This window comes from Vidua macroura, chromosome 1, assembly GCF_024509145.1.
Source record: "Vidua macroura isolate BioBank_ID:100142 chromosome 1, ASM2450914v1, whole genome shotgun sequence".
Taxonomy (NCBI): Eukaryota; Metazoa; Chordata; class Aves; order Passeriformes; family Viduidae; genus Vidua; species Vidua macroura.
In genome coordinates this window covers 92,470,086-92,496,482 of record NC_071571.1, presented here as the reverse complement: position 1 = coordinate 92,496,482, position 26,397 = coordinate 92,470,086, and the positions used below count along the sequence as shown (strand labels likewise).

The 26,397-nt window shown below is 36.9% G+C and overlaps 1 protein-coding gene across 1 annotated transcript in view; it reads right to left on the bottom strand.

Annotated features, from left to right (window-relative positions):
* The window catches only part of GABBR2 (gamma-aminobutyric acid type B receptor subunit 2), a 350,484-nt gene that overhangs the window by 248,325 nt on the left and 75,762 nt on the right, over positions 1-26,397 (bottom strand). Inside the window, exon 3 of the mRNA XM_053976709.1 lies at positions 21,760-21,930. Within this exon, the coding sequence (XP_053832684.1) occupies positions 21,760-21,930 (171 nt within the window). The remainder of the gene's footprint in view (positions 1-21,759; positions 21,931-26,397) is intronic.

The window sequence follows — 26,397 nt, the reverse complement described above, 5'->3', positions numbered from 1 at the left end:
TTCAAACAAACATGAATGATAATTAAATATTGCTTAAGAAAATGTTATGAGTATTAAAAGAGCTTTGATTTATAGTTACATAAGGATGCACCTTATGTAAAATCCTCCTTGATTAGGCAGAATGAAAGCAACCTACCATTTGTACATTTGAAGTCCAACACTAACTAGGAAGGGTGTTACATGTATATTGCCAAAGTTAAGATAAATGAGCATTTCTAAGGAATGAGTCATTCATCAATAGATGTCTAAAACAGGTGAGATGAATTGTGCCCTGGAAGAACCTCTCTCTCCATTAACTATACATGGAGCTCAGATGACTCTCAGATACAGACAGCTGAATTCCAGGTCTCAAAATCCAATCCTGTCTCAAAATAGTGTTCCAGTAGCACTGCCAGCCACTGAAACTTAGAAGCCCCAAAGATCCCTTACCTTAATAAAAGGCTCTCAGGGCAAGGTCAGAGGAGTGAACTGCATTCCTGCATCACTTCTCAATCTGTCCACCCAGCAGCTGAGGGAGAACACACAGGGTCTTATTCCACTTCTTGGCTGGTAGAGAAGGTTTGCTCAAACCATAGGTTTGCAAAAAACTTTAAAGTCTTTATGTATTGGATTGTTTTCTTTCAGAACACCTGAACCAAGTTTGAAGTTTTGCCGTGCACTCAGTCACTGTATCAAAGCTACAGCTCCTCACAAATGGTTTAATTGCATCAGACTCAGGGGACTATGCCAGCATTTATGAAAACCTCTGCATCCAGGAGTAAGTCTTGTTATCAACTGAAAGCTATGAATACAAGCCTCAGTGGAAAACTAAAAAAGGAAAAAATATTTACCAAATATAAAAATTGGATGACATTTTGATGAAAGGGAGAATACAGAACCTGTGAGGATATAGATCACAAGGCATTATCACATTATTTCAGAAGCCCTCCAAAATAGCAATCCATATTCCTCAGACTTCCTAAATGTGGAAAAGTTAGCAACATCAAACTCAGATTTAATTCTGTTCTATGTCTGAACTATGGCAATACCCCTCCTGGCAACTCACTGGGGTATAAGGGCTTTAGGCTTTTTAGGAGTTCAGGGATAGGTTTGCTTAAAATTTGAGAACAGTTTAATAAAGATTTTCATTAACTTATTTTTCACTGCTTCAAACATCTTTATTTAGATCAACTTGGTAAAAAAACTCTGCAGCTTAAACATCATAAGTCTATATTTTTTCTTTCAGATGAAAAGCAGAAAAGAGACACTATTTCAGGGATCCAAGGTCATGACACTACAATGATAATGTTATTATAAATATACAAGAAAATTTTACAATATGAACCGTGTTTCAGCCCCATGTTCCTCCTTTCTGGAAAAATACATGAGAAGTTACCGTCTATCTCTTCTGACTCAGGTTCTGCTACATTAGAGTACTAAATTGGATACTAACTGGAGTGATATTACTGGGCAGAGACAAGCAATAAGGAGATTTTAAAAATAAATATTCCTCTTTCTCTCCACTGTGCATCATTCACATTCAAAGAACTTTTTTCACCTGCACATGTATATTAAATTGAGCCGTTCTTTCTCTTTTCTTAAGCCTGAAATTTTCTAACACATTGTATTAAGGACTGTAACTTTAATCCACTTGGGAACCAAAGTCAAAAGAAGATAAGCTGAAGATACATGACTCTAAAGTACTAATGCATTTCTTAGTTTTATGTATTGAAATTTCATACTATTTTTTTTTCAAAAATAACTTTTTAGAGTCTTTGAAGTGGAAACAATTCCTCACTTTTTTTTTTTTTTTTTTTTTTTGCTTTCTCAGATGGTCACTAATATCATTCCTGTGATCACTGGGATTATTATCTGAGGAAACAATGGGTTTACAAACCCAAATGGCCAATTTCTGCACATGCAAGTTCTACAGATCTGATAGTTCTGTCAAAATGCTTCAGCATTGGCTCTCTGTGAAGACATCATATTAGATTTATTCATAATTTATATTTATTTATAATGCAGAATATCAAAATAGTTTCACAAATATTTGTGAAGCACTTTTTTTTTTTTTTTTTTTGCCACTCTCTGGCAAAAGGGGAGCTACAGTAGCTCATATCACCTGGGGAGAAGAAAGCTACAGACTAAACTATTATTTTTCCTTCTAATCTCTCTGCCTCCCACCTCTTTCCCCTAAAAACTCATAATGGCACTATCGTCTACTACATCAGCGATTTTCCCAAATTCATCATGAGAGACATGATTGTCCTCTGCTAAATGCTTTGGAGAGCAACCATCTCTGTTAAAAAAAAACAAACAACTTAAAAATGGATGGAATCCATGATCACATTCCTCCTTAGAAAGCACAAATTTAGATAAGCAAGGCAGTTAATAGCTCAGTTAACCCATTACAGTTAGTGTAATCAATTCACATGTGTTAAGTGAATTAAATTCACTTTTTAAACAATGTTAAATTCAGGGATAGCAATAAAAAGTACTGTTGCTATTAGAGCATTTTCATCCTATTTTCTAGGACTACTAGATGATTAAACTTTATTTTGGAATTTGGGGATTATCCCTTGGTTCTCCAAGATTAAAGAAAATATAGTAACTATATTAATATTTTTTTTTAATATTGAAGAAAACCTTGCAGCAACATTTCCTGCAATGGCGTATGACTGTTATTTCACACTTTATTTACTCCAGAATCCTCAGAAGGACACCATATGGTGGTGATAATTTACTGTACTTGAGCGTCTCAGTTTGATTCACATACTTCCTCCACTGAGATTTCAATTGTTGGCTAAAGCTGTACTGCAGTTACCTGTGAAAAGTCTTTCTAGAAAAGAGATTTTCCCCTGGCTCTTGTACGTATCTTTTTGAACCCTTTAATGCCTTTGTTAATTGGTCTTTCTTTTCTTTGACAGACTTCTATGTTCTGAGATTTCTTCCTCGTAGTCTCTTTTCCTGAAATTTCTTAATCAAAATAATTTCTTTTATGCATCATATCAAGTCCTTTCTAAATAAGTTCTGCACATTATTTTATATTATTCCCAAAGGAATTCTGAATAGGTCTTGTGCTGCATCTTGGCAGATTGTCTTAAGTAGCCTTTTGGTGTTTGCATTCATTCTTACAGCAATGTAGTTAAAAAATTAAAAAAAAACATGATGGCATCTTTTAATTTCATTGGCTTCTCTTTTCCTGCAGAATCCTCCAGAGTCACATTAATACAAGCTGCTTGGTTTAAGAAAGTAAAGCCAATTGTATTCATGACTGGAAAATCATACAAAAATGTAAGCAGTCTATCAGTACTGTCTGAGAGGAAGTCCTAAATTCAGTATGGAAACCAGAAGACAAAATCTTCTAGGGAAGAATTCCAGGTGAGAATTACTTTAAGTGCTTTAAGCTGCAAATTAAGGAACCAGTTTCAATCTGTGTCTTTGGGCCACTTATTGGCAGCTGCAAGTGGTAAAAATTATGTCTGTTTGTATGGACTGGTGGTCCTCTCCTTGACCATATGTCCTAACTCTTTTTACTGTTGCTGCCCTTTTCTTTTTAACCTTTAGGATTGTGTCTGGAATTCAAAGAACATCTGGAATCAGACTTCTAAATCCCCACAAAACCTAGCAATAATCTGGTATGAAAAAATGTTAGGTATCTTCATAAGCACATACAATGCTTTGTTTTATCCCCCTTAGGAAGGAGAGTATACATGTACTGTCATTATGGGTTACACATTTGACTTCAATGGAATTGAATAATTGCCCTCAAAATAACTTCTATCTATTTATGAGTTTTAAATACCTTCCATGCAATTTGTTATGTGTTTTGAATTGGTTTGAAGGATAATGCCCATTTAGCATTAAAAAACCCAAAACCAAACTGTAACATTAATTGCCTGTAAAATTAATCTCCCTCCTTTAAAGAAGAGATTTAGAAGCACAGGGAAGAGTCCCATAAGCCATACAAGGAAACTCTGTTCTGGCAAGAAGAAGCTGTACTAGACCAGGAGTTAAGAGAAAGACATTAATTTTGTTTAAATTATGTTCTCTTTCTTTACATAACATTTCCGCTAAAGCTCTGCAGACATGTTTGACTATACATTTGTGGATCCTGCAATCTGAATAATTCTTTAAATTTCCATGTATTTATTTATTTCAATGCCAGAAAAAAAAAATGGTGAATATTATCTAGGAGTGCAGGTGTTATTAGAGTACTTAGGAAACTGACCATTCATTACTGATTTGTGTGAATAAATGTTTAAATAACAATCCATTGACATGGAACTGCATTTTCCTTCACATTACATGAGCACATCAAAGTAAGAGAAGTATCAGCTGCTACTGAAATTTGAGTCTAAAAACATATATTAGAGAAAGGAGGACAGGAATAGGAATAGGGAATCTCCCTGCCGTGATTCCCTATTGTTACCAGATGATGTGATACCCTTAAGTATGGTCCTAAAGGAGAGGAGAAATGAAGGAATAATGTGGTGCTTCTCTTAGTTTTCAATCATTTCTCCAAACTGCTATTTAATAGATTCTAATAGATTAAGCTTTATAAGGTCTTTTTAATATAAGATTAACCATATTAGTAGCACTGCAGGACTTCAGCTCAGCTCCTGCTTCTTTGCTGCAAGAGCTTGCCAAAGACTGACACAGCAAAGGTATTTCGCACATGATCCTAGCTCTGCAACCCTCTGGAATACACTTTTTTTTGTACCAGCTGCTCCATTAGTGGTTACACTTACACGTTTTTTCTATAAAACATGACTCTTATTATTACTGCTGAGAATGTACCTTCTGCAGTTATATTTCCTTCAGTGGCTCACAAAGAAGTACTTATTTATCTGTTGCATTATTGAAATAGAACCCAACAAATACCTGAGACACATTAGAATATCTGTACTTTCAGATACTCTCAACATCCTACACTGCATGATTTTTTAATATCTGTTTCTTCAACTCTTCTGTGCATCTTACAACAGTATTTGCTGACAAATGGACTTTTTCACTCTATTGTTCTCCATGCATAATTTCAGCCATTTTCGCTGGAGCAATAAGAACAAGTGTTGCCTCAAAAATATGGGCATTTTTGTATTTTCCTAAATAAGAAAAAATCAGAATTTTCTTTTAAACATTTATCATGATGTTTAGCTATGTAAAGTACTGGACAGACTGTCTCATGACTTTTCACATCACTTGAGGCTTGTTTCCATGTTCTGGATGCTTAAATTTTAAATATCTTCCTAATCTAAATGGCTTCATTTACTGTCAATAGCAAATGTTCAAGGCACAATATACCTTTAGAGCAAGGTTTACTATTAGCAACAGTAGCTATAAATCTATATTTCAAATGGTCTTGGTAACTTGGTTGGTTTTTTTTTGCTTCACTTTTTTTCAGATCTGCTTGGCTCATCATAGTTGTTATCCATAATGTGACTGATGAAGAGCTCATACTAGCAGGAGAAGAAATGTCAGCTCTGTCATTTTCTTCCTGTTCACTTCTACTGGCATTATCAGTGTTATCTTCAATCTGCAGTTGCTCTGCAGGAATCTTTTTAAGCCCCTTGTCCATTTGGTAGTTTAGTGAAAACTACATAATATAATCCATAAATCCACTTAACTGGACGCATGTAAACAGTGATACATGGAATAAGCTGAAAGTGAATGAATGAGTGAGGATGCCACTCTCAACTCCCCAGGGTTGGGAAGTAGCTCTTCACCCCTCAGGACACTTCAGGAACCCTATGTGACTATCGGACACACGGATTGGTTAAATGCACCAGTGTCAATTGGTATACTAAATATTAGTAAAGCTTAATTTCTCCCTTATTTTTTAAGATAAAAATAAATACAAATGGAAATGTGACATTGTCTTCCTGCACCCCAACAGATCACCTTACATAGCAATTGGTGTGCAGACACCCCTATCTGGAGACCTTAGCCCTACTCACGCTTTAGCTGGGCAGAGTTCAGAGTTTGCCAGCCTATATCTGGATTGCAGCATGGATTGAAGGCAATCTCTGGCCACTTGCAAAAAGATGTGCACTTCAAGATATATGCCTAGCAAAAAAAAAAGACAAATGCTTAAAGTGCCTACAGTATTACTACAGTACCTACACTCTTCTCCCAAAACTGAAGATAACCAATTCTATCCAGTTTTTCCACTAAAAGCAATGCCAAGATAGAGCTCAAACTTCAGAGGAAAACCATAAGATTAATTTGCAGTTTGGAAATAGACTTTACAGCAAGAGACTAAATGAGGTCTAAGATGGATTAAGACAGAACTGGATCTTGTTGATAGTCTGTACATGATAAATTACCTACTTAAGGAGATTTTCTAACTTCAATCTCTAATGTAGCAGACAAAAATACATAAAATATAGTGACTGGAAGTTAAAGATCAAATAAGACACGTTTTTAAATATGTATCACTAACCACTAAGACAGTGACAAAGACAGTAGTGAATTTCTCAGCATTCTGGTGTTCTTGAGCATGAATACATGCAAAACAACAGATTTATACATCTATTAATTAGATTTTGTAGCATTTTCCCTTAGCGAACCAAGAAAAATCTACATTTTGACAAAATAGAACCAAACTTTCCTATTTTGAATTTTTCACTGGATCCAGTCTAACTCCCACCCCTCATTTATTTGTACTTTATTTGTACTAAATGTCTGCATTTTTAAAATTATAATAAATCCCTGTAGATAATAAAAATGGCAAATTCTTTGATATTGGCAGAAAGCAGTTCTTTTTAACTGATAAGATGTACTGATTAAAAACACTGATGGCTTTCATTCTCTGGCAGCAACCTGAGGAAAAAGGAATACCGTGATGTACTGGGTCTGGCTGGAAAGAAGTTATCAACTCAGCTTTGTTCACAGCAGCCTGTGCGTTGCTGTGCTCTGCACTGATGGCTAATACAGCACTGATAACCCACCAGGGTTTAGGCTATTGCTAAATCCTGCTTGCCTAAAGTTAAGGATTTCTGTCTGCCTCCTGTCCCCCAGAATCAGTAAACTTGGAATATGTAAGATATTGGGAGGGGACGCAGCCAGGACAGCTGATCCAAACTGACTAAAAGGATATTCCCTACCATATGATGTCACAGTCAGCAACAGAACCTCAGGGGAGGACTGTTATACCACATAACACTGTATTAAGATCTGGAACATAACAGGCTTTTTAAGGAAAAATACAAATATTTTAATGCTAAAAGGATATTTATCAGTTGGAATTCCTGCAAAATAGAGGGCAGAGTGCTTTAGTCAGAAACCGCTGCATCAAAGGCATGTGATAGACACTGGCAGAATCTTAGCCTAAATAAACAAAATCCTTTTTGAAAGTTCTTTCTGTCATGAAGACAGGTAAGAACTTTAATTTTTTTGGTGCAGACATATTCTTAATATCTGGAATCTCAGGTCCCATAGAGTTCAGCATTTGCTTATCAAGTAATTCTATTTAGCTTTCTTCTTTTCACAGATAAAAGTTTGCAGCTAAGCCTAGCTACAGCTGAGGTTGCTTTTCTTTCATTGCATCACTGACTGAAATTCAAACATACGTACTATGTACATCTGAAATGATGTGCATTATTTTTCCCTCCCTGTCTTTCATTCTTATGTTAAGTTTTATAGGAAAGAGGTCTTTCATTCTAATAATTGAAAACTAATGTGCATTCAGTTCTTGTCTACAGTTTTATTTTAAATTGGCACAGAATTTCTATCACAGATTCAAAGGATCTGGGAGCCTTGCTTAAGGTCGTTTTTAGTAAATGTGAATGACTTACTGCAACAAGAATTACCACAGACTGCTTAATATTCATTCAGCAGAAGGTATGTTTCCATAAGAGAAATAAAAATTAATCAATTTATTTTCAATTAACCATTTTTTTCTAATGCAAATATGTTAAGCCTATATTCAAGCCTCAGTATGTTCCATATTTCATGTTGCCTGATTACTTTCACTAAACAATGATCAATAGCTGTCACAACACAGCAGTGCTCTTCTGTATTTTTCAGTAAGGGACTATAGACATTTGAGGCAGGTGTCCTTTCACCCTGCTTTATTGCTCTTGTAGTCTCTCTTGTTCCCATCACCCTGCACCCTGTGCTCTTGAACCCCCAATCATCATCTCATTCAGCTACAGATCATTATCTCCCTCTGCTGTGGTTAGCACTACACAAAATGAATCCCCAAACACAGAGCAATTTCTGTAAGCAAAGGGAATATTCTGGCCCTGAGGCATCAGTTATGCAGGCATGTCCTCAGTCATCTGAAAAATTGAAACTTTACATGGATCACACTCTGTTAGTACAGTAAATATTTAAGAGGACCAATTCTGAATCTAGTAATCTGTTTCATCCATCCAAGACCATTCAGAATTAATCTTTACCTTTTTTTGAGTCAAAAATTTGCCTAATGTGTTGGTCAACAAAATACAGGAATCTTGCCAGAGGAAGAAAGTCTCAATCAGAGGTAAATTTAAGAAAGTATTTTATATGGAAAGAATGAAACAAGTTATGCAAAGCATTTTAAGGATACAAAATTTAAGCTAAAAAAGGCAGTCAAGGTAGAGGGATTTCATTAGTTTTGTATTTGTAGAGCTGAACAAATTATAAGTAACTTTAACAGAAGTGAAAAGCTCAAAACAGCTAGCTTCCAGATTGTTGAGAACTTCTTTTTTCTTTTGCATTCATTCTATAATGTCCATTATTCACATAAAAAAAAGCATCTATGAATGCATCATTGGTGATGATATCTACCACAGAAAACTTCACACCGTGGGTTTCATTTCATGAAGCTGGACAAACAAAGCAAAGCTAGTCTGAGGGAAAACCTCAGGACCGATGGCAGAAGACTGACAAAGGTAACAGACATCACTTGTCTGTTCCACCAGAGCAAGAGCAAGCACTTTTGCAATCATTAGACTTGACAGAGGCAAAACATGAGATTTTTTACTAGGCTGTAGGCAATTTGGTTTGCTAGTGCATCAGAACATCATACAGCCTGAAATTAAACAAATAAAGCTAAAGCTAAAATGAAGAAAATGAGAAAACAAAATAAGAGCTAAAGGGTACAGTGCAGTGTACCATAATCAAAAGGCAATTTTTATATTTCCCTCCTCCTCTTCTCCAGGGAATATAATTTCCATGTGATGCTGATAGCCCTGCAATCTCTGGTACTGTGAGGAATATAACTTTTCAGTACAAACAAAGATATCAGAGCTGGGAACTTCTCAAGCAGCACACTGCATAAGCATAGCAATTGGATCCATTCTAGCCTTAAAGTCTCTGAACTCCTATGAATTCTTACATGATTATCAGGACTGGATAGAAAATCATATAGTGAAAATCAAAATGTATATAATTTGTTGCATTTTGAAACAGATTCCACCGTCTTATGCCTTCCAGCTAGTGATTTTAGTGCTGACATAAATTGAAGTTTTACAATCTTAGAGAAGACATCTTGAAAAGACAAGTGGACAATTTTTGATGAAGCTGGGCAGTGACGATGAAAATGATTTGAAGAAAACGAAAGGCTACACTTTTCATTGATAAGGATGATGCAGCTGGATTCTGCACTCATTCAGTATAAAATTAGTATCTCATCTACAAAATCACTTCAGACAGATGAAGATATAGTACAGCACACCTCTGCTCTCTGCTACATGCAACTTCAAGAGGCAGAAGGATCACAGAAGGTAAATTTTCAAGCTGGAGACATGACAAGATTCAGAAGAGTTCAGCACAAAGCAGGGGAGGAAAGTGAGCCAAGTAAAGTCTATGGAAAATGTTCCTGCTTCCTTCTTAGTGACTGCAAACAAGTACTTTGTTGTGTCCATGCTTGAAGGCAAGAGGAACTATGGGGGTGTTTGGCTCTGCATTGAATAGGAAGGACATTTGTTTTATGGATGGATTCCTGCTTCTGTAGGAAGCCATGGTTTCAGCAATCACCATGCAAAGCACCACTCCTGATAACTTCAAAGCCAGAGCCTCTTGTTTCCCACATACACTTTGACTGATGCATTTTTCTAAATGCTACTGTTTATTTACTTATTAGGAAAAGTAACTGCATCCTGGATATGAAATTGAGATGCCTTAACAGATTACCCTAGCCCTTGACACCTGTTTGTCCTGTCTGGAAAGTTGCACTTGATCACAGAGCAGTATTGAAGAAGCTTTAGTGTACCTGTTAAGACCTGCTAATGCCATATATTGTCTGTCATGGTGAAGTTTGCATTTCTCTTAGCACTCCTATATAGACTGGGGATGTAAAACATGTGAGAACCAATCTCCATTATGTCTCTGCACCACAAACAAAGGCACAGTAAAGGCACTCCTGTTCATGCTGCATTACTAACTGTGCATATTTAAAGAATGACTAGAACACTCTCTGCAGAAGGAAGACCAACATCTGCTCATTTCTTATCATCCAAACAGTGCCAGCTCAATGTCCATATACATACAGGCTGAACTTCAAAAAAAGTTTTGTAAGCGACACATTCTGTACAACATTGTCTAATTCTGTTCTGTACTCCTCCTCCCTTTAGTAGATGTGTAATTTGCAGAATGAAGTACAGGAATTCACCACCCACCTTCCTCCCTCAGAGCAGTGCAGAGCAAACATAAGCATTTCTTGTTATGTATCTGTTTAAGAGTACCTGGATGTATTCCTCGTTTTCCACCTACACAGTACCCTTCTAGAATGGGTTATGCTCTCATTTATTACAGTAGCAAAAGTACTTGGAGTTACTGCCAAAAAAGTTAACAGATGTCTGCCATTCTGATGATTAGGTCCCCATCCAGGCAGTGGGCTGATGTGAGTTTAAATTCATTTTAGAGGATTCAAAGAGAAGGGAAAAGAGAATTTCCACTTCCTTGGCATGTTCTTGAATGAGAAACAAAGCAAAAATATCATCTGCAGAAATAGTTTTCTGAGAGAAAGCACTGACCTCCATTCAGCCTTTGAAGTATAGACACTAGCACTCTGGAGTCCAGAAATTTATTTCGGGATGCAAATTCTACCCGTGCAAAAAACACATCCCTATAGCCCCAGAGGAAGGCTTTAACTTCCTAGAAAAATGGCAGCATTTGTAATACACAGATATCTCCGTGCTGACTCTTGGTTACCTTTGGTAACCGTTCATTGGTCTGTGAATCATCATCTCCACCTCCAATTTTGGGAACGCACCCAAAAATTATTTATCCACTACCCCATCAATTGTGTCAGGAGGAAGAACAACAAAACTCCACAGGTTTTGAAGCCTATATATTTTTACAGACCTAGGTTATGAACCTCTTGAAAGCTCCTTCACAGCAATTGCAAAGAGCTCTGGAGAAGAAGCCAAGAAAGCCACTGCAACAGTTTTAGTGAATTTAACTCCTATTTAACATGTATGTGATTTAGCTTTTGACATTTACAGAAAGGGCTGATCTCAAGTTCGTTCTAACAGTATTGATTGCAGTCAAAGTTTAGAAATGTGTACACTGGAAGTCCTTATTCAGCCAGGTAATACTAATACAACGCACAAGTAGCTGTCTGATCTAGACTAAAAAAATAGGCATTTGGCAAAAATTAAAACAGCTTCAAGTGTATCTTCAATATCATAACAGTATGATTATCATCATAAAATTTTCAATAATCAGAGTTTGATTAATTCTGTATTTTCTAACAAAAAGAAAAAATATATATTTCTTAAGTAAGTTCTCCATAAGGTGATGTAATACTGATTAGGGAAATCTAAAACTTTCACTTGCAGAAGGAACTTACAATTCTGTTCGATTTGATCTAAAAAAGAACAAGGAAAGGAGGTTCTTGTTAAGAATCGGGTGTGACTAAAATCCACAAGAATTTATCACTGAAAGGGACTGCCTGGTACAACCAAAGAGTTGATACACGGATTTAAAATATCCACACATAGGAAGTCTCTTCATATGCTGAAGGCTGCAAAACATTTTACAGAACTAAAATTTAAATCTGCAATAAAATATTTAAGGCTACAGCTATAATGATCCAAAGGAAGAGAGTTTAAAAGAGAGTATTTGAAACCATTCTCAATGTCTTATGGTTCTGCATCAGCTGGAATCTGTTTAATTAAAATCCTGGAGTATCTGGAAACCTTACCACATGTAAAGCCTACCACACTTCATTTTCTGATTCCTTTTAACAAGATCATACAGAACAACCCTTGTGATCTGTTTCTTTTTTCTAATGGGAATTTCTTTATTCCCTGTGTCATCTACAACTTTCACAAGTCTGTAAGTTGTTCTCCCTAAAGTAATGAAATAACACAATGAAAAAAAAAATCCGTCCCAGGGCTGCTCCTTCAAAAAGAAAAAGTCACTATCAACTTTATTCTAAAAGTACTGCTGTTTGCTGGAGCCTTCCCTCTGGCTGTGCTTCTGAATTGACTAAGAACTCCCTGCACTCATCTGATCTTCCCTGTTCTGCCCAGGTCCTGCAGGGCACTGTATCAACCAAAATAAAATTCAGCCAAACATTAAAATCCACTCTAATAGTACTAAGAAATCAATTAGCTTACCAACTCTGACATAATTTTCCTCCAATAAAACTATGCTGTGATTTATTTTTCCTGTCCTCTGCCTCTCTTTTTATTACCTCCATGCAGACTTTGCTTTTCATGTGTCCCAAACAGACGCGGCAGTCCGTGTAGCAGTTGATGGTCTTTGCTTTGTGATCCTCTGGACAGAAGGTCCAGGATAATGAGAAAACTCAGGAATCCTCTGAGAAAGTTGAAGGTGCCTGCTACTGCCAGGCAAGGATGAGATAAGGAGAGCCATGCCAGCATGGCCCCAAAATGCTCTTGCAAATTCTAATGAGCATGACCAGGTGCCCTTGACTCAAGGTGCTTAGAGCCCTCTTGCAGCCACCACTTACAGAGGGTCAAAATCCTTTCAGCTGGTGCTCAAGAGAGGCCTTTGCAAGAGCCAAGCCCAGAACACAGCTCCTAGGGGCAGACAAGCACAGCAGCTTGTGCAGAAGAGCGCAAAAAAGAACTGAGAGGTAGAAGAAAAAGAGGCACACAATTGTGTTCAAATCAGCAAAACCACAAATGTGGTATTGACACATAGGTTGCACAACAGCAGGAAAGATGAAAGAGAGACAGACAGACACACAAATTTCTTGGACACAATGAGGTATCACATCAGTCCTTGAGAAGGTGATGGAGCATATTGTCTACCTAGACTTCAGCAAGACTTTTGACATTGTCCCCTAATATTCTCACAGAGTTAATAGAGCATGAGCTGGACAAGTGGACAGTGAGGTACATTGAAAACTGGCCCAAATGGCTTTACCCAGTGGCATGAGGTCTAGGTGGAGTCCAGAAAGTAGCAGTGTACTCCAGGGGCCAGTACTGGCTCCAGTCCTGTTCAACATCTTCATTAATGATTTGGATTTGGATGATGGGGCAGAGGGTACCCTCAGCAAGGTTGCTGATGACACGTAACTGGGATGAGTGACTGATGTCCAGTAGGGTCATATTGCCATGGGCTGACAGGAGGTTCAACAAGGGGAAGTGCAAAGGCCTGGGCTGGGGAGGAACAACAGCCTGCAGCAATATATGCTGGATCTGCCCAATGGAAAGCACTTGGTGGAGATGGTCCTGGTAGACACTAGGTTGAAGATGAGCCATCAATGGGCCCTTGTGGCAAATAAAGCTAATAATATTCTGGGCTGTATGAAGGAGTGTTGTCACAGTATGCCAGTGGAGGTAACCCTTCTCCTCTGCTTGGAGCTCATACATGGAGTGGCATGTTCAGTTCTTGGCTTCTCAATATGAGAGACATGGACACACTGGAGAGAGACCAGAGAAGGACCATGAAGGTGAAGAGGATAAAAAAAGGTTTCTTTCAGTGATGCCCAGTGACAAGATCAAAGGGCATAAACTGAAACCTAGGAAACCTAAACTGAAACCCAGGATGTACCACCTGGACATCAGGAAATGCTTTGCAACAGCGAGGGTCACCAACTACTGGCACAAGTTTCCCAGGGAGTCTGTGTAGTCTTCATCTGCAAAGGTACTAAAAGGCTGCCTGTACATAGCAACTTCTAACTACTATTTACAATTCTTACTTAAAATGACCCCCTGCTCTGTAGCTGAATGTACACAGACCATTTCCTATGAAGAGGGACAAACCTGGGCTAAGGTTGTATGTCTCTGATTTATCCCCATTTCCTATATCATAATCTTATGACCTTGCCATAATCTCATGTCTCCTAAATATTTACCAGGACCCAGAAGAATCATACTAGATCTAGTACTTCAGTTTCCCTTTAATTAATAAAAGTCACTTTCAGAGACGGCCTTTCTGGGAAGATCTTAATGTATCAACTTGAATTATAAGAAAGCATAGTTATAAGACAGAAGAATAGAGGAATTTATTCTTCTCTGCAAGGTCAAGAAAACTTGAATTAAATTGTTCCTAAGATGTTGCTATAGAAATCAGTCAGGAATTGGGAATAAGGCAATATGAAAGAAGATCTCAGGCACATGACATTTTGAAAAAAAGCAAGCATTAGGAAGAGATAGTTTTTAAGAGTTTTATAATTAAACAATTACATTTATAATGTCTCAGTTTCCCTGCTCTCAATACCTTCTCTTCATGCTTTTTCCCATATTTTCCTTTTACTGCCTTCTGTGTATCTCTAATCTTCTGCCTTTCCTTTTTTTCTCATCAAAATTGAAGGTAGAGCACTCCTTCTAGGATGAAATTGCTGTGCACTATTCAGAGCTCCCAGAATAAACATTTATGTTATTTGGTATATTTGAGGCTTCCAAGCTCATTCATGGACAAAAAGTAATGCTTTTCTTGCTGCCCTAAAACCGCTTGGCAACTGTGATGGAGAGTGGAAAGTTCTGCTCCTCTTTTTGATCCTCAGAAGCCAAACCCAAGAAGTCAAAAAGCAGTCACACCTTGAAGTCTTCATGATATATACGTACAGACATCGAAAACTGGTGTCTCAAACTTGTTTTCTGGCTGAAATTTGAAAGGTCAACAGCTATCTCATTTATTTTCCCCAAGTCCTCTTAGCCACATGATAACTCTCTCGTTGCCTCTGATTATCCAGTGAATTCTTATCAGAACTGACCACTAACTCAGATGCAAGTTTGCAGACTGCACATTGACAAAGCAAGGCTGCAATAAATAAAACTCTAGATTAATAATACTTTCACCCTGCTTTCTCTACAGCAACAGACAACTGTGTTGAGAAAACTTACTGTTAGCTGCTTTTTCTTGGGAACAATTTTTTTTTTCCAGTATTACATTTTCTGGGATGAGACTTGGAATTTAGAGATCCTAAATACTTTAAAGTTAGGCAAAATGGACCCTGATGGCCTGCTGATTTTCATAGATGTTGCATTGTCAGTGTACAAAATGCAACATAATCTAAAGAAATCCTGTGTTCATCATGTCCCCCAGAAAAAAAAAAAAAGCCTTTTTGTCCACTTAGAAGGTTTGTTTTTCTTAAGTTTTTGTCACTGACATATTTTGAAGTTACTGAACTCAATGAAGACAGACAGAGTCACAGGAGAGAATCTTTTATCTTGATATTTTTAATGTATTTCATTATCATACTGCACACTTCTCATTTCTTCTGTCTTTTTGAAATGCCACCTACATTTATAAAATTACATTACGAGTTCTCAATATTTCCATGAAGAAGCAGAGAAATCACATAAAGAGATGACTATTAAGTAGGGAAAAACAAAGATTCACTTGAGATGAACAGAATTTAACTTATTTTAAAAACAATCCCAGACAAGGTATTCAGTGGGAGGAAAATGTATATATGTATTTTTAAATCTAGGAATATCATGAATATGCTATCGAATGCTAACTTAAAATGCAGTTTCAATGAATTTAAACATGAGATGATTGCTAAAAGAAGTAATTGAAGCCAGTCTATATCACAAAATAAGGAAGCCCTCTTAGTGTACCATTGCAATCAAGTGTCAGCTTCCAGTTTGAAACATACTATGAATAAAAAGGTGTGTAAATAAAATGAAAGATATCCAGGAAATAACAGAAAAATACTGAAGCAAGGTAAACTAGAATTACTAATAAGCAAATAAAGCATTATCTGAAAACCAGTACGTGAGTATACATTTTTCTGTTTCCCTGTCATATTCTGTAGCCTTTACATCTTCAATACTGGTGGCATCCGAAACTTTTGTCTTACTGATAGTTAAGTATAGCTTTATTCCCATGACTCTTCCCACTGAAGCATGAAAGACTGCAAACCACAAACCACAGGCATATTGCTTGGTTTGCCTAATTCAAAATACAATCCCAAACAGGTACTGCCAGGCAGCAGTAAAACTTGAGGCGCCAGCCACTGCATAAATTTCAATCAGCTGAAATCTCATCTGTGAATCAGAAACAGGACATAATCAGGCTTTTTCTGAAAACTGTATATGTGCAACAGTGTTGTGCTTTAGGAATGTTATTCTCCAATTTAATGCTCCCAGTGAAACCATGAGCCTCTTGCTCACACCCTCTTCCCCTTCCCCTGTGGTGGGATGGAGAAGAGAGTAAGAAGCACAAAAGGTGAAGATCATGGGATGAGATTAGAACAATTTACTGGAAACAGCAATGAGATAAGGAACAGCAGCAATACTAATGACAGAGGGCACAAGAAAGATGTGAACAATTTTTATGGAAATAACAATTCCCAACTGCGACCTCCACCACACTACGCAGAGCTGGAAGGGACCCCTTCTCCCTGGAAGAGACTCCCTTCCCCCAAATCCCAGCAATGAGGTGAGGTGGTATAGAATAACTTCTGGGTCCTGGAGATGTCCCCTCCTGGATACTGCAAAAACCAACCCTTCCTGCCCAGAACCAGGACAAACAGCTATAAATCTTCAGGGTTATTAAACACTAAAGCTAGATTGGCTTTGAGCAGCAGGTTGGACGAGAGACCTCCCAAGATCTCTTCCAACCTGAATTACCCTACAGTTACATACCACAGCAAACACTTTGAGCTGAAAATACTGAAATATTTCGTAACCTCGTTTATAAATCTTTTCCCCAGAATTAACTTTTGAAACAGTCTTCTCCCAGAGGATGAAAACAGGGCAGCAATCCATAAAATCTAGGACACAGAAGCACAGTAGGTATGAATTTGTCCTAGTTAAGTAACAGAATTGATGAAGTGTGTACATTATTCTTATACCAAGTCAACTTACACAATTGAAACATCAACCCAATGGAAAGGATATTTATGGTCATACAAAGAGTCCTGAAGAACTCACAAAGGATGCTAACAGTGAGCTCACCTATTGGCAGCAATAAAACACAGGTCACTCAAAAAGTTACAATCCTTGAATCCAAGTAATGCCAAGAAAGGGAGTCTCAAGCCACAATAGCAGTATAAGATGTGTAGCTATTGCCCATGTGCTTTAAGAACTGAAACTACAGTGGCATAAAGTTCTCCATTCTCTCTACCTAACCTTTATCTCTCTTTGCAACCTGGAGAAGAAGGAAGAGATAACATTTTGTAATAAGTGAAGTTTTTTCACCAAGCAAAAGGAAATGGGTGATAACCAAAAGCCTCGGTCAGAAAGGATTCCCAAAGGAAACAACTGAAATAGAAACAAGAAATCCTCTGTGATCTTAGCCTTCAGAGATAAACTGGAGTGAGACAGATAAACAAAGCAATTGAGACAACTGCCTCATTACAAGGCAAAGTATACCAAAAAGAGAGCTTGATGACTTTAAGGGGCAGCTAACCTGCAGACAAGTTAGGTGAGCTTTAATTATTCAGGAGATAAGATCAAAGCATAAATTGAAGAGGGACAAGAGATAGAGATCTAGCTAAGGAAAAAAAGTCATCAGCCCAAAAATCCCTGAAGTTAGACAGCAGATAAAGAGATGCAACCAGGACTCCTGTTGACTAAACTACATGGGTATGAAGTCTCTATGCAACAACAAGCATCTATTCCCCCATGTGTTTAGGTGGAAGGACCACTGGAGGAAATTTAGATAATGTCCAAACTGCTCTAGATTAAAAAAAGAGAAAGACATCTATCAAACTGATGCAATTTGGGAGATGAGAGATAGAAAAATAAGACAACTGTCTGTCTCACTGTTAAGAGTAAAACCACCTGAGTTACTTCACAGGCTTCTCTAAAGATCCCATTGATTAGTTTCTGCTTATTTTATTTTGCATAAGAGTAAGAGAAGACGTTCAGTTACTTCTGAACTAATGGTTTGTAATGCATTTTCATTATAGATAAGACCATTCACATCCCAAGCTCATTGGCATTTTACATCAGAGAGAGATGTTTTAGATCCTATTTGACTATTTTGTCACTTTCAAAAAATATCAGAAGAATAGTTTTGCCTGATGTTCCTTTAGAGGGAAAATTATAGTTTCAGTTGACCAGCACCTGAGGGTCACTAACAGGTCTTGATGGTCCATCCTCTGGGAGCTCTATCCAGCCTTTAGTCCTGTGTCTTCAGCCTCTGCCACAGACCTATCCAGCAGTCACTAGACCTGACCCTGACATATGGATTGATTTGCCAGCTTGGCCTTGGACCTGCTTCATTGCCAGGGTCTTACTTGCCTGATGATCTGCACACTTGGCTGATCCTGACCACAATTCCTGGGTCTACTCTCCTCTCTTGCAACGGCTCTGCCCAGCCGTCGCATGCTCTTCTGCTCGTGACTCCCACTCCTCATTGCTCCCAGACAGCAATTTAATTAGTTTCTGCAGTTTTTCCTGTGCTTTCACTGTCTGTATGGGGAAGGGAAAAACTCTACATGAAGCTGAAAAAGGAAGAATTGAGCTTTAATCATTTTGAAGACACCAGACTCAACATGCAGTATAAAAATCACTGCAATTCAAGGAAGTTTTAACTGAATCTTGCACTACCTGAAAGCTGTAATGAATCACAGTAACTTGAGTTTGTAGACACAGAAGGTTGCTCCTTACCTTTCAAGAGAAATGGAGAGGCTTTGAACTCAAGTGCAGGACTCTTGCAAACCCTTGAAAGATGCAGTTTTAGAACTTCTTAAGTGACCCTGACAGACAGGAAGTCATTCTGGCTGTCCCAAAGGAAGACCAAGAATCCCTGTGTTGTGTTTGTTTAGTTTTATCCTCAAAACCCCTATACAACAAAAGTTCAACAATATACCCTTTCTATTTGACTTTTTTTTTCACTTCTAATCTTTCTCATTAAATGTGTTTCCAATTGACCCAATGTTTTTTTGCAGACTTCTCTGATCTACTTCCTTCTTGAAGATGATATTAGACCTGATGCTCCAACTTCCACCTAATGAACACTAAGCAGAGTAATGGTTTACTTTGTGTGCCTTAAGTGTCAAAATTGCATTACATCAGGATGGCGCAATGAGAGCTCTTTGCTCCCTTTCTACTTTCTACAGTAAATCAAGGAGTCTAAATGTTTTGCCCATCACTCAATTTGTGGCTCATTGTAGTGCTTGCCATATCTTTCTCTGGAGATCTGCTGCCTACGTAGTCATTTTGCACTTTTTCACTTAAATGTTGTTTTTATTAAAACCTTTATCAGTCCTAGTTGTGGCGGGGGTAGAGTTAGTTTTCTTCACAGTGTCCAGTATGGGTCTGCGTTTTGGATTTGTGCTGAACACAGGGTTGATAACACAGAGATGTTTTTGTTATTCCTGAGTAGGGCTTGCAGAGTCAAGGCCTTTCTGCTTTCCATACTCCATCGCTGGCAAGGGGCTGGGGTTGTATGGTGGGCTGGCAGGAGACACAGATGGGACAGGTGATCCAAACTGACAAGAGGGATATTCCAGACCATATGACATCATACTCAGTATAGAAAGTGGGGGAAGAAGGAGGAAGGGGGGGACATTTGGAGTAATGGTGTTTATCTTCCTAAGTAACTGCTATGTGTGATGGAGCCCTTCTCTCCTGGACATGGCTGAACACCTGCCTGCCTATGGAAGTAATGAACTAATTCCTTGTTTTGCTTTGCTTGTGCACACAGATTTGTTTTCCCTATGAGTCTGTCTTTATTCAAACCCTGAATTTTCTGGCTTTTTCCCTTTAGATTCTGTCCCCAAACCTGCTCGCAGGGGAATGACCAAGTGACTGTGGTGCTTGGCTGCTGGATGGAGTTAAACCAGTACCAATATCATTCTGAAACTCAATCCTGTCCTTAGCAAAGTACTTGCAGCTTTTCCCAACTAAGTATCAAATGCAATTTAATAAACATTTTCTCTATCATATTATCTAGAGAAAACTTTATCTCTTTCTGGAGAATACCATTTAACAGAATCTTGTCCTTCTTGTTTGACAGTATACCAGTATAACTACTCACTGAAACTATTTCCAAGACAGAGAAGGGTAAAGCATACCATACTTTTTGGTGACTTTTTGCTTCAGTATTTGTTTTAAAACCAAATATTCTACTAACCTGATACCAATTAACTTTTGTTGCAGAAATATTGGTTATTGACAAGACTGCTCTTACAGCATCTTCACCAAAATTAAGTTTCACTACTTTTCTTTAGGAACACTTTTATCATTTTATAGGTTATGAAATATTGTTCATCACCTATCACACCTCCTTGAGACCTGTTACCTTGTAATAGGGGGAAATCAGATTGCTTTATATGATTTATTCTTGACAAATCCATTTTCACCATTGTTTAGCATCTTTTTATTTCCTGTGTGATTTCAAACAGATTATTTGTTCAAGTGTCTTTCCAGGAATCAAATTTAACCTGACTGGCCTATAATTCCCAGGGCTTTCATGTGTTTTCTGGAAAGACAGACACAATGGTTTCTTCCCTCCCTCTACAATTCATTTACATTTTATCTTTTAATTCTCAAAGCTCATAAGGGAAAAGTCTAAGATTTCTTAAGTATTCCCTAATGAATTAATTGTGCCAGACAATTTGAAAATATCTGACTCATCTAAGATGACTCTAACCTGCTCTTATCCTTCTTCCCTAGTTTTAATTACTCTAGTCTTCAGAGCACAGTCAGTCTTTTATAAAATCAATACTGAAGAAGAAAAAAACTCCCAACAATGCAACAACCAGGCATGTGTCTGTTAGTTTTACCTCTCTAATAATTAATGGGCCAGCTCCTTTCCTTGTCTTGCTCTGATTCATTACATATAAGATGTTTTCTTTCAATCAGTTGTTAAAACCATGCTTAATGGCATTTATTCCACACTTTATTGCAATTTCTATGACCAAAATGTTGCTCAGGGTGAAACTTGAAAGATTTGTGGGCTGCATGGTATGTGATCTTATTAGTTCTGGGGGCTTCAGACATTTTTTGTCTCAGTAAGCTCCTCCAATATTTTCAGCCATAGACTTACCAGATTTTGTTCCTCGGTGCTCAGATTGATGCTTGTAATAAATCAGAGCACAAAAGGAACATGGTGAAAATTGATTTATTCTCCTTTTTAAGTGAACCAGAGTCAGAATACAAGCCTCCCTTAAATCATATGTTTTTACAAATCAAAGAATATAAAGGAACCTTTGCACTGGGGTGCAATGATCTTGTGTGAGAAAAACAGACATGTGAAAACATGGGTAGCTTTCACTACAGACACTCAAATAAACCCCAGAAGGGAATTAAGCTTATTCAGTACAGAAAATGTGACCTACTAAGAGAAAGCCAAACAAGACTGAAACAGTGGGACTTTTTCTTTTTCCTGAATTGCAATTAATAAAGGAACTAACTCCTTAGAAGTCTGATATTAGTATCTCTTTGTGTGTTCTATAAATTATGCAAATCTTACCTCAGAGAACCTTTGTACATCCTGGGTTAAAGTTCCTACTCTTTTCCAATGATAATGTTTGAGTAACTTCAAAATTGCTGGATTCACTGCATTATCAGATGGCACTGTCCGGAAGAAATAAGGATATTTTTTCTTATCAGCCAGCTCTGGAGTTGTTGCTGCAAATGAAAGCTGGAAAAAATCAAAACACAAAAAAAATGAGAGTCACCATAAGTCATTTAGCAGTCAGTAAAAAATCTTTGCTTTTCTGAGTGCAGCAAGACACAATCTGTGCATTGCTGTCATGTAGAGAAATTTCATCTTCATACAGCTTGAATGTCCTACCAGCACCATTTACTTTTAAACAGATTTTTGAAGTATTTTAGCTCTATAAACCACCTGCTGAAAATTTAATCTAGGAGATCTTAAAAGTCAGTGATGTAAAATCCTCTGTTTAAAATCATGCATCTTATACTCTATACAGAGCAATAAAGCCTAAGGGAATGAATCTCTATGATGAAGTCCCTATCAATTTATCTTCGTAAAAGTTGAGAATACCTCCATGAAAATATTATTTTCTCAAAGTCTTATGTATCTTAAATTACTGGGTAAATCTCTAGTAGTACTTCTTCCTGTCTTCATGCACCAAAACAGCTCCAGGTAACAGAAAAACAGAAAATCATTATGTTAGCCAAGGCTGAAACTCAGAAGTTTACTTGGGTCTCAGCTTCCCGCACTGAAGCAGGCCCCCTGTGGTTTGTGTTATAAAAGAGGATTCAATGGCTAAAATGCTGGAATTTGTTCATGGTTGGAGAATGCTTGCTACAAAAGAAAAGAGGAAACCTTTTAAAACACACAAAACCAAACAGAAAACTTCATTGAATTCTTCTGCCCAAGTTAAAGGTGGTATGTTGCTGTGAATGTTTTTCAGACAGCATTTTGAAGAGAATGCCTGCACATTCACTTTTTGAAAACACTCCTGTTCCAAAGATACTTCTGGTCATTCCCTCCAGTTCTTTTTAGGCTTCTAGGAATGTACTTCTCAAGCATTTTTTCAGCCAGGATTTTTGGTTGAGGGGTTTCTTAAAGTACTGTTTTAATGCAAATTGGTTTGACTGACACAGAATAAGCTTCCTGATAGTTATTTAAAGTTTTTCAAAATCAATAGAGAGTCAGAAATATGTAGGTTAATTCAAGACTATATATCAACCATAGCTTTAAGTTTGCACTTTTTAAATCAAGCATACAGTATATTTCAGTTAGACAATCTTTTCTGAAATTCAGAGTAGACAGATTTAATCCAAAAACCCAGTTCAAGCCTTTTCTTCAAGTTTATAAAAATCTAGGTTTAGCCTAGCAGAGACAGGACTTATTCTCTGTCTGATTTTAGACTCACAAAGACTATATTGCATTGTTATAATGGCCTGAATGCAGTTTGCTTTCCTAATTAAAAGAAATCTAAACAATTTAAGTGTGCATAACCTGGACAGTTTACAGTATATCATTCAAAATTTTCTTTCTCTTCACCGATGAGGAGATCATGAATAATGTAATTGTCATGTAATTCTGAGGTAAAACAGTTTTAATATAGCAAATGGTCTTTTACTAGATTTCATTTGAAAAGTGCAATATGAGGTGCTATGATATATTGTCATCTTGATTTTCCAAAACCATTCCCCATAAGGAAAGAAGAATGAACATCTGCCAGGTAGACCTAGTCAGCTTTTCTATTTAGCCTGGTAGGGCTGAATGTCATGCACTCACTGCACAATGAAGGTGGAAATAAGGACCTGTACTGCTGACTGAAAAAGAGAGAAAATTTGACTTTAGAAATCCAACATGAAGAGGAATACCTCTCAGCAGCCCAGCTGCTTGCAGCCTGCTGACTGCAAAGAACTCGCTTTTCAAATTATTATGGGTTTGGATCAAACATGATTGGATTGATCTTAAGAAAAATAAGTGAAGAGCAACACTGAAGTAACAGTAGTGGCAAGAAACATCAGCAAGGTTCACCTAGCTCAGGTTAATAGATTGAATGGCAAATTTTTCTAATCCGTAGTACAAAGGTTCATAGTAATGAGAAGCATCTCTATATGTGTGAGCTGACTTTAGGGTGAAAAATGAGGGCTATAAGCAAGACAATTCAAAACCATCCTTTGTGATTTTTTAGTGACATAAAGGGCCTAAATTAGTATCCTAATTGCTCAAATTTCCCTGGAAACAAAGAAACAAAACATTACCTCTTTTCATTGCTTACAGAAAGATGAAGTCTCATAAGAGATTTCTCAGCCATGTGAGGTGAGATGAGACGAATCCAGGTTTAAGTGTAAAACTAATGACACCCAAATTACAAAAAAAACCTATTCATCTTAATTTTCTTTTTAAATAAAGGTTTTATTAAAATAAAAAAAAGGGTAATATTTAATGCTCAAACAATTCTTGTATTTCAGGATGTATTCAGAGGTCTTTCAAGCATCACATATATCATAGTTAGTCTCATTCTGCATCACTCTGACAATTAATAAGACCCTTGTAAGAGATGGAGAAATATCCTGAAAATGTTAAGTCATTAAAAATATTTTACTTTTCATAAAATCTTCTCTGTAAGAGTTTGGGACATGCAATGAACGTAACCCAAAAATCACCAGCACTCAATATTCTGCTTTGAGAGGGACAAAGATAAAAAATGAAATAAAACCTCATTATATTCTAAAAAGTGGTAATAAAAAGATCATGTTAAGAAGTGAACTGACATTTTGGAAGAAGTATGTGAGATAACACAGCTATATGGAAATATAAGGAAAATACTCATAAAACCCCCTTTATTTAATGCAACAAAGCAAGTAAGATCACCACACAGTCTACCCACATATGCATTAAGATTGTACAGCGCTTTCTAACTGAGCAATTTCCTCTGTATTTTAGGGCTAAAGTTGTTTATTCATGGCTGATTTGAAGCTTGCATATTGAAAGACTTTTCATAGTTTCTTAACTTCAGTCTACAGGATTGAAAGCCATCCTGCTTTTTGTTACAAGAAATTATTTTGATAACTAAGTTATTTAGCAAAGGCAATCATATTGTTCATACAATTCTTTGCAAACTACAAAAGTTCTATTTTTCACTTTATTGCATTTTCAAAGCATACATATTCATGCACTACTCTATAATTTTTATAGGTGTTTATACTTGTCTCTCCATGCTCAGGAGGAGTGAGAGATAAACATTTATATGCAGGATTATAACTCAGCAATAAATACCTGTGGGATGTATGATGTCATTCTTTCACAGAAAACTATTTTACAGAACTGCTAAAAGGTGATGGCCAAAAGCCAAACTTCAAGAAAGGATGAATGAAAGAAAAAAAAGTTTCTTCAAGATGTTATAAAGCAGAAGACACAGTGGGCAGATACATCATAACTGTGTGTGTGGTGTTTGTGTGTGTGCATACATAAACAGGCTCTGTGCATATGGGTATGTAGATCTAAATTTAAAAAAAAGCTCATATATATTATATAAATATATATCTGTTTGAATGCTGTCAGAAAACCCTGTATCTACTTCCTAGATTATCTCTGAGAAATCTTTCTTTAGAATATATTTAGAATATCTGCTTCCAATTTGTCAGCAACTGGATCTGAACTTAAAATGAGTGTATGTAGGGAAACATAAGTTATAATTCAGATGGGAATTTCTGAAATGAAGCAGAACAAAACTTTGAAATAGAAAATAAGATAATATTTATCATTCAAGTAAGAGCTATAAAATATTAACTATAGTACAACATGAGAACCAAATAGACCAGGGTATTGGATAGACGTTGGTGGACTGCTGAAAAAATAAAAAATATACAGAAGGATTTTATTATGCAAGTTTTGGGGGTCAGGTATATGTGTTGATGAATTAAAATTTCCCAAGAAAGTCGATATTTTTTTGAAAATGTTAATATCTACACATTGGATAATATCCACATTATCCACAAAATGTTAAAAATCCACACATTTTCATGGAAACTTTGTCATTAACACTAGATAGCGATGTGAAAGAAAAAGGATGCTAAAACAAAAATGTTGAAAGGAACAACTCTGCAGAAGGGGAGTAAAAGGTAGCTTCATAATCCTACAGCAAGTTTAAAGGAGGTATAGTAGATTAAATGAGAAACATCAGTCTGAAGTGCTTTCAATTGCTTCTGTGTAAGGAAGTAATGGCGCATTCAACTTAAAGTCAGTACAGAAGCAGGTATGATAAGATGATAAGCTCTACTATTCATTTAAAAAAATGGGATGCACCACTAATGAAATCTAGGGGAAAGACTAAGAGTTATATAAGAAAGAATGGATATTATTAGAAAGCTGAAACAAAATTAGAATAGGAAGCAACACTGTATATCCCATGTATATATCCCATATACGAGTCCAGAAGCTGGAAGTTGGGAGACTGAATGAAGACACACTGCTTTCCCATGTACTGCAGAGAGAAAGGAAGGCACCAGAAATGGCAACTAATTTTCTTATGTTCAGTTGTTTTACTATCTCTAGGAAGTATTTGTTTAATTTTTGTCACTGTAGTAGGGTACAGAAGTCTGGGAAAAAATAAAAGAGCAGCATTATCCCTGGGTAAACAGTTTCCCTCATCTAAGGCAACAGGTCTATTAACGACTC